A 9,068-nucleotide genomic window follows, 5' to 3' on the forward strand; every position below is an offset into this window, starting at 1 on the left:
AATTTAAAAACACTTATTAAAATCTTCGCAGAGTCGCGCGGTAATTTGCAGAGTTAAACGTCCAATACTTCTCGAAGTAAAAAGTGGAAATTCCAGAGCGCAATTTCGCCTGGCGCCGTAAACGTGCCGGATTGCAGACGAAGGACGAAGCGAAGAGGGAGCTGTTACTTTATTTCGTCAACTTAATTGAATTTAATAATTCACCCCGCCATCGATGATTTAATTGGGAAAAATTCTTCGTCCGCCCCTCTGGCTTGCTCGAGACGGGCTACTCGAGAACTTTCTCATCGATCGGCCAACTCTCCCGCCTGAAACGTTTGCTTTGTGTACCTCGCGATCGATCGCCAGGTGTAACGTTCCTATTTGCAGTCAGAAAATTATTCCACGCGTAATATACTTAACCCCGCGCCATAATCCCCTCGTTGATTACGCCAGAGGAGTTCGCCCTTAACCACGGCCACCGTAATTGGTCCCCGGGAAGTTCTACTTTTACATCAATTGCCGCAGCCTTCACTCTTCGTTCTCTTGATTAGAGAACTAAATCCCAAACCGCTAACGTAACTAATTCACTAATGCGTCCAAGTTCCACGGCTCTTACCCTCCCTTTGCTCCTGGGACGCCGACGTAACTATTTAATTTACATTGCTACCGCTCCGCGTGCTTTACGCTCTTTCTGCCCTCCCCTCGCCGTCTCCGCTCCGCTCTCTTCTTACCTACGCTCACCCTGCACATCTTGATCTTTCATCCGTTTAACCGACCCGCCTTTCTCCGCATTTCGCTCGAACGCTTCGCTTTCGAGTCTGGCGTCCCGGAAATCCACCAGCGAGCTCTAATTATTTTTTCGAGAATTAAAGGGACACTGCACGTGTAACCGTGAATTGGAGAAATGCCAGACAAGATAAAATTACTCTATTAAAAATATATAGATAGGTAAAGTGGAACGTTTCGTCAACATTCAGAATCCTCCTTGCTCGGTCACGACTCTCGAGATAAAGGTTCAGAACGATACGTGAACCTACGTGAAACGTATGTAATGAGTATTGCGGACTGAAAATTCGTGACCCACAAGTATTCATGCATGTCTTTGAATCATCGTTTGTAATACGAGCGTGGAACGCACCGCGAAGTATTCTTTCGTTCGAAAAGGTGGCTGTAAAAACCGAGTCGTGTCTAAAAGGACGCATTTCCGGAAGAAGGTGAACGCGCTATCAAAGGTAACAGCCGCTTGCTCTGGTTTTACGTCGTGTTCGTGTCACGCATCGCTCTTCCTTCTTTTTTTTTTTTTTACGGCAAATTTAACTACCGTTCGCGGAACACTGTTGACTGCAGCATCGTTCTCAGAAATTCCTATAACTTTTACACTCTAAAGGTCTACCTCTGTTGAAGGGGTAGCGGTGATGAGATCACATGCGAAAGTTGCGGAAAAGTAATTAGAAGTAATGCGAGCTACTTGGAAAATGAACATTTTTCCGAGGCTCTCGCGCAATTTACGCGTTTTAACGTAAAACGTAGAAGTGGAGCGATAGGGAAAGTTGATAAGGGAGCATCGAAGAAGCCCCGTCGAAAAGTTCACTTCTAATCAAGGGTCAGACGACTCATACCACTTATTTTTCATCGGGCGAACGCGCGCCTCTCCGGTCTCGTAAACTTTCCACCACTAAAACTGACAAATTCCCTCCATAAAACGGTGTTGGCGCCTCACCATTTCACAGGATAACGACCGTCTACCACGGGGCGGCGTCCTGTACGCGTCCTGCGACGGTGTAACCAGCAAATCACAAGTTCCGCCCATAAAACCAGCGGCATTTCCACGCGAAAGTATGGCCGCGGTCGAAAATGTGTCGACGCGGTCTGTCTAACGATAATGAGTTCAATTCGAGACGGTCGCCCGCCATGTTACAATGCACAAACGAATCCAAGTGGCTTGGTAGGGAGGCCGCGTGTGCGCAGTGAAAAGGCACTCGCGAAGCGGCGTTCGGAATTAGAGTGCATGTCGCGGGGCTCGTTCCGGAACGCAGGTTTGTCAAACTTCTCTTCCAGGTAACGGACCCGTGTGTAATCGCAATTTTAAAGATAACAACTTTATCCCAGTCACGCTTGCCGCTTCGCGTCTTGACCGCGTAACAGCCTGCCATCGCCTCTAACCCTCGCGCTCGAAGCATGAGACGAGCAACGTACCAGTGTCCTCCTCGTGTGCATCTTCGAGAACTTGTTAACTTAACTCACTTTTACCGTGTCGCGCGTGAATCTGTGCCGAATCGTCGATCCACCATCGATCGCTAACGATCCGTTCGCTTCGCCAAGTTTGAAACCCGATCGATTCACCGCTCGATGGCACGTTTCAACGATTCGAGCTTGAAGAGGACACGAGCGCACATTCGCGGATACGCAAAGGTTGAAGTACCCCGAAAATTCGACCCTGCAGAGGCTAGATAATCTTTAGCGCGGCTATTACGGCATTCTGTCTTTTAATAGAGCGACGCAGGAATCTCGAGAATGGAAAGCACGCGAAACGACACTTCTCGGAAATCGACGCTCTCGAGCGTGATTCTCTCGAAAGCTACTAATGCAATCTGTCAAATGCCATTCGACGAAGACTGTGTCACAGAGAGTGGTCTAGCGCGGTCTAAATATAACTCGAAGATTTCCGGCAGTTTTTCGAACGATCTTGATCGTCGAACATGGCGCGTCGACGCGGGACAATCGTCGCGACGCGTCCATGGATTTTCCTTGGCGATCGTCGATCGATGCACGCGATATCGTCGCGACACGCGACGGATCGTATGAACGGAAGCGAAACGCGGCGATCGGCGCGCGCTTGGCAAGGTGACAATCCGCGGTGACGATCCGAATGTGCGCGACTAAAATCGCGCCTCGACGAGTTTCCTGGCGAGAAAACGTAGCCCGGCTGTAAAAATCGTTCCCGCTAAAATTATCACAACGTCGCGCTGTCGTTTGACGTTGCGTGTCCTCGTTTCTGTCGACGATCGAGAAATAACATTTTTATCTCGGGCGCAACAATTCGTTTTCGAGATCACGATCACGCTTCGTCGAAGTGCTTGTCCATTGATTAATTTTCACGGAGATTTGTTTCCTCCTGCTTTCACGAAAGGTATCCATTTTTCATGGAAATCCATTTCGCCTGATTATTTGATTATTCAAAGATGCTTGAACGCTTTCAGCACGATTTAAAGTACGAACGTACACAAGACAGTTTACATTGCCCCGTCGTAGCCGAACAGCATCAATAAACCATCGAGTCCCTTAATGATCTCTATTCCCGACCCTCGCTGGAAACGCTATTTTTGCCCGCCCTATTCTTTACCGTTCCATCAGACGAGTCTTTTTACAATCCTGAGGCTCGAAACGGGAAGGTATCGAATACCCGATCGAGCCCACCCTGCCGTACGAAAACAAAAGCCACGGCCGGAAGAAAATCAATCGGAACGCGTCGAGGGTGAATCTGACAGACGCGAAAAGCCTCCTTCGGTACCTTCAAATAAATAGGCGGACTCAATATTGGAGGATTGATTTTAGACAATTCTAAATATTTACGCGAGCCCGAGAATTCGATCGTGTAAATGCTTCCCGGCTGGTTTACACAACGTCGCGCGGTTTAAGTGCCCGTTCGAATCCCAGCGGTCTGCTCGAACCGTGGATCCCACGCGCGTTGCGATCTTATTGCAAATAAATTCGCGACCGGTTGGCTCGTCTGCCCGTCTTTGAAGCTAATCGCGGCTCCGTACGACGGCCATTGTGCGGACGGATCCACTGACCCCGCTGTTTTGTTGAGGATGTTTATTGGCTAAATTCGCTCTGAATCGCTGCGATGTGTCGTGCGAAACGCAAAGTCGTGCCTGTCTTTTTTTTTTTTACATTCATTAACCGGAGGAAGTATTCTCTGCGTTTCTATTAAAAGAGCCTTTCACGCGAGTCTCCCGCAAGCACAACCGAATCGATTCTGTTGTAAATTTATTTGGAGATTGTTCGAAACACTGATCGACACATTTCTTAATACGTACAGTTCTTTTGTTACCACCGTTGCGAGACACAGAACGATTGCAAGATGCTCGTCAAGTGTCTCCTGTTGATTTTCTTTTCCTGCGTTACGGGGTTCCCGAGGAAAGTTCGCATAGGTAAGAGAATTCGCTCGATACATCTCGCGGAGCGTTCAATTGGACACGGAAATATTTCAAATCGCCACTATCGACTGGGTTTCATTTGAATCTTAATAAATTCCCGATCGAGATCACTTCTCGCAGTTGTCTCGCAACTTTTCCCATCGCCGTTTCCAACTTGCGCTCCAGAAATATTAATAGAACGCCAGCCGGAGACACACGTGTGCCCTCACGGAATTCTTCTAGGAGGACTATTCGACAATGACGATGGGATTCAACGCACTTTCGAGATATCCGCAAATATGGTGAACAAAGAACAGTCTTCGAACGTGGAATTCATGAACGTCTTACTCCAGGCTAACTCCATCAAGGTTGGCACGGATCCGTTCGATGTGTCGCAGGAAGGTATAACCGTAATTAGAAATACAATCCAGCGTTCCATTCGATCGATCTTTATTTTTTAATATCCAGTATGCAAATTGATGGCCACGGGGGTGGCCGCGATTTTTGGCCCCCAGAATAAGTTCACCTCGGAGCACGTGCAGAGTATGTGCGACACCATGGAAATACCGCATATTTATGGCAAATGGGAGCCCATGCAAGCTCGTGGTAAAGGAATAAACTTGTATCCTCACGCGGAAACCCTGTCTACGGTAGGTGAAATATAGCAGAAACTTCGACGTGAATCTTTTATCGAATTAAAATACCCGCCTCGCCTCCAGCAATTTCCACTACTTTCCGCGAACAGTATATTTAGAAAATTTACAGTTATTGTTTCGTTGAACGTGTATCACCAGACAAGTGCTCCTTTAACCAGTGATCTAATCGAAGAAATATTTGACGTGCCGCCAGATCTTCAATCAAATCATAACCGATTACGAATGGAAGAATTTCGCAATATTGTACGAGGGCTCGGACAGCTTGATCCGCACCCATCCTTTGCTGGAACGCCCGGACGTCAAATCCCACGCGATCTTCTTGTACCACTTAGGAACTGGACCGAGTTACAGGTGTGCACGTGCGACTGTTCAAGCTATCGATCTTCAATTTAAATCACGCTCTGCTCGATTTTACAGGGATGCTATGCGAAAAATTAAGGAGGCAGAGATTGAAAACATCGTTATCGATTGCTCGATCGATATACTCGAAACGGTGCTGCAACAGGCGCAGCAAGTGGGAATTATGTCGGAGAAGAACCGGATTATAGTAACGTCATTGGTAATCTAACTTCTATTACATATTCAATTGTCAGCTAACTGTATAATCGACAATCCTGTATGCGTAATTAACACGATTATTTCGCCAGGATCTTCAAACGATCGACCTGGAGCCGTACCAATTTTCGGGAGTGAATTTCACCGGGGTACGTTTAATTGACCCGGACAATCCTCGGCTAGCGGACATCATAGAAAAGAACAAAAACGAATGGGGCTCGACTAATCCGTCTCAGTTGCGCGTCGAACAAGCGCTCATGTACGACGCTGTGCAGCTGTTCGCCAGAGCGTTCAAACGCTTAAAGGACGCCATTAAAGGCGACATGAAACAATTACCCTGTAACGGTACTCAAAGCTGGGAGCACGGTTACAGTCTGAGTAACTTCATGCGACTGGTAGGTTCGTCGATATTCCAATTTTAATATCGACGATTACAACTACAGGAACGTTGTTCTGAATTACTTTGCGCAGAGCGAGATGGAAGGTTTGTCGGGCTTGATCAAGTTCGACACAGCCGGTTTTCGCAGTGACTTTCGCATAGACATCATAAGGGTTACAGAGCAAGGGCCGAAGAAGATCGGAATATGGAACAGCACGAACACCGTGGAATGGCTGATGGAGCAGTATCCCCCTAAGACCGACGAAGAGTTAAGCTTGCAGAATAAAACGTTCATCGTCTTGATCGCTATCGTAAATATACAGAGCTAGAAAATTGTGAAATATTTTTTAAAAGCTTCATACAACCTTTCACGTTTGCAGAGCCATCCGTATGGTATGTTAAAAGAATCAGCGGACATGATGACCGGAAACGAACGCTACGAGGGGTTTGGCATTGATATCATTCAAGAACTGAGCAAGATGCTTGGCTTTAATTATACCTTTGAAGTGCAAGGGGACAATGTGTACGGATCGAACGTGAATGGAAAATGGACGGGGATGCTGGGCAAGATAATCCGCGGTGTCAGTAAACGTTTCATTGAAAAATGTTAAATCTTGTTTAAAATAAATCTTCTGGTGCAATCGTGTTGCAGGAGGCCCATCTAGCGATCACAGACTTGACTATAACATCTGAACGCGAGGGGGCGGTAGATTTTACGACGCCTTTCATGAATCTGGGTAAGTTTTCGTGCAATTCAAACATTTCATCGAGTTCTATAACAGGCAGAAGATACTAACAGTTAAGACGGTTCCTGTATAATTTGCGTTTCTGTTTGTTCGCACAGGGATAAGTATCTTGTACCAAAAGCCAATGAAAACACCACCCAGTTTGTTCTCCTTCTTGTCGCCATTTTCTGCTGGTGTCTGGTGGTACTTAATCGGAGCCTATATATTTGTGTCCGTTTTGTTGTACATCATTGGTAGGATTTGCCCAGCTGAGTGGAACAATCCATATCCTTGCATCGAGGAGCCTGAGGAGCTCGAGAATCAGTTTACCTTTAAAAATTCACTGTGGTTCACTATTGGTAGTATCATGCAGCAAGGTTCCGAGATTGCTCCCATGTGAGTGGATTTTAATACTCTTAAATAATGCAAACGACGATCGATTTTAATTGATACTATATTTTTATTATTCAGAGGTCTTTCGACAAGAATGATGGCTGCTTCCTGGTGGTTTTTCTGTCTCATCATGGTGTCATCCTACACGGCCAATTTGGCGGCGTTTTTAACCGTCGAAACTGTGGTATCTCCTTTCTCGAACATCGAGGAATTAGCAAAGAAGAAGACCATCAAATACGGTGCTAAAGCGGGGGGATCCACGCTAATCTTCTTTAGAGTAGGTGTCATTTTGTAAACGATATGCGTACACACATTATCACATGAGAACCTAATATACGGCAGATTGAGAATTGACAAAATAGTTGTCGGTATCGCCGAAATTTGCAGGATGATTACAGGTCCCCGATATATTTGTTACGAATGTAAGGGATATTTCAATTTTAAATTAGTGCCACCGTCTAGCTCTAAGCGATTTGAATAGACGTTAACGTAGACGCTTCCCTTAATTTTACGCAGATCACGTATCAGCTCCCCCTGTAAGCTTTTCTCATTAACGATTCCATGTCGTCCCCCTATAATTTTAATAATAAGTAACACCTTAAAAGTCTAGATAGAAGTAATCCCAAAGCAGTCCCTAAAATACGATATAAAAATCTAAAATCGAATAACCAGAAACTAAATTGAACCCCGCGATCGTTCGCGCATTGCTCATCCGCCTCCAACGAGTCGCTTATTAATCCGACGAGCGTCGGACAAAGAAACCGTGGAGCTGTTTGTTCTAATCCAGTTTTTTGAGAGACTTATGCCCATTCCAAGGATTCCAACTACTCGACGTACAAGGAGATGTACGACTACATGAAGGCAAACGAGAAGGAGCTGCTGCCACCGGACAACGATGCTGGCTTGAGAAAGGTGCTCCTAGAGAATTATGCGTTTTTGATGGAATCCAGCTCGATCGAGTACATCACCGAGAGGTATTGCAACGTGACGCAGATCGGTGGACTTCTCGATGCGAAGGGTTATGGAATTGCCATGAAGAAAAGTGAGTCGTCCCAGAGATACGCAGGAACACGCTGCACTGGTTCTGAATCTGTTCTTCTAGTAGTAATAAATGCGCGTAGCGTGGCTGACCGATTAACAGCGGTTCTGTCTACTCTACTGCGTGACCGTCCAGTTGGGAAATGCAGAAGGCCAGAATCGCTGCTCGCATTAATTATTTTATTAATAAATTCCAATAGCGTGCGTGACGAAAAATAGAACGATAAAACTTGGGATCTCTCTTCTTTTCGTTGTTCATACGAATGGTGTTATTTCAGACTCGATCTATCGTCACGCGTTAAACACTGCCGTGTTGAGGCTGCAGCAAAGCGGCTTGCTCACAGAGTTGAAGAAAAAATGGTGGACACAGAAACGCGGAGGTGGAAAGTGTCGAGTACGTATAGATAAAAGTATCAATGGAACGAGATAAGATGGCTGTAAAATGTCTATGTTATATAATGGCGTGTGCATAAAACGTAGGAAGACGGTGGCGGGGGTGCGGCGGAGGAACTCGATCTCGACAATGTGGGTGGTGTGTTCTTGGTATTAACCGTAGGCGTTGCCGCGTCATTCTTCTACACCATAATGGAGTTACTGTGGGAAGTTGGCTGTACATCGATACGAGAAAACGTAATAACGATTATGCGATTTTTAGAATCGCGCCCTTCGCGAAGGGCGCGAAACAATTTGATTCTCGTCGAGCGAACGTGTACGCGATAAATTGCGCAAACCTTTTCCAGGTTTCCTTTAAAGAAGAGCTGATAGCCGAGGCGAAGTTCATTTTAAAATGCAGCAATTCACCGAAGCCTGTTAGAAGAAGGAAAGGCTCGTCGAATAGAAGCGGGGAGAACAGCACCAGGGGTTGCACGCCACCGTATGGATTTATACCGGTGATTAAAACACCGGGTTCCAACGACAAGTAAAACACGCGATGAAAAGAATACAGTACACGATACTTGAATTACAACGAAGGGGACACTGCTTCGTTTTTACTAATCTCGGATAATGATACAACGAAAATATGTATACTAACATTAATACGTACAAAATGAAAAATCTAGATGCAGGAATAGAGACTCGCGATCGTGTTTTTGCACCACGCGGACAGAGATACCTCGATCTTTTCACTTTACACGAGCGGCTGTTAATAAAATGTGAAATTAGTGTTTTGTTTGGTCTCGAACGTATGAAACGGATGATT

At 45.9% G+C, this 9,068-nt stretch overlaps 1 protein-coding gene across 3 annotated transcripts; it reads left to right on the top strand.

Moving 5' to 3' along the window:
- Positions 1–1,750: 1,750 nt before the first annotated feature.
- LOC143423561 (glutamate receptor ionotropic, kainate 2) lies at positions 1,751–8,820 on the top strand. Of its 3 annotated transcripts, none has more exons than XM_076894975.1 (16): positions 1,751–2,018; positions 4,025–4,136; positions 4,365–4,523; positions 4,590–4,771; positions 4,971–5,128; positions 5,195–5,336; positions 5,425–5,727; positions 5,804–6,022; positions 6,092–6,292; positions 6,364–6,448; positions 6,556–6,832; positions 6,908–7,106; positions 7,628–7,871; positions 8,146–8,261; positions 8,348–8,497; positions 8,608–8,820. In XM_076894975.1, the coding sequence occupies exons 2-16, from the start codon at positions 4,067–4,069 to the stop codon at positions 8,788–8,790; spliced, it is 2,688 nt and encodes an 895-aa protein (XP_076751090.1). In that variant the 5' UTR covers positions 1,751–2,018; positions 4,025–4,066; the 3' UTR covers positions 8,791–8,820. The 3 variants fall into 3 exon arrangements, with proteins under 3 accessions (XP_076751090.1, XP_076751091.1, XP_076751092.1); XM_076894976.1 differs by having other exon boundaries at positions 1,752–2,018; positions 7,646–7,871; XM_076894977.1 differs by lacking the exons at positions 1,751–2,018; positions 4,025–4,136 and having other exon boundaries at positions 4,420–4,523; positions 4,637–4,771.
- The last annotated feature ends 248 nt before the right edge of the window (positions 8,821–9,068 follow it).

Source organism: Xylocopa sonorina, chromosome 5 (assembly GCF_050948175.1).
Source record: "Xylocopa sonorina isolate GNS202 chromosome 5, iyXylSono1_principal, whole genome shotgun sequence".
Classification (NCBI taxonomy): Eukaryota; Metazoa; Arthropoda; class Insecta; order Hymenoptera; family Apidae; genus Xylocopa; species Xylocopa sonorina.

Coding starts and splice junctions, on each gene's coding strand:
- LOC143423561 (XM_076894975.1), top strand. CDS start 4,067: ATGCTCGTCAAGTGTCTCCTGTTGATTTTCTTTTCCTGCGTTACGGGG. Junction 4,524..4,589: donor GTTCGATGTGTCGCAGGAAG/GTATAACCGTAA, acceptor TTTAATATCCAG/TATGCAAATTGATGGCCACG. Junction 5,337..5,424: donor GGATTATAGTAACGTCATTG/GTAATCTAACTT, acceptor TTATTTCGCCAG/GATCTTCAAACGATCGACCT.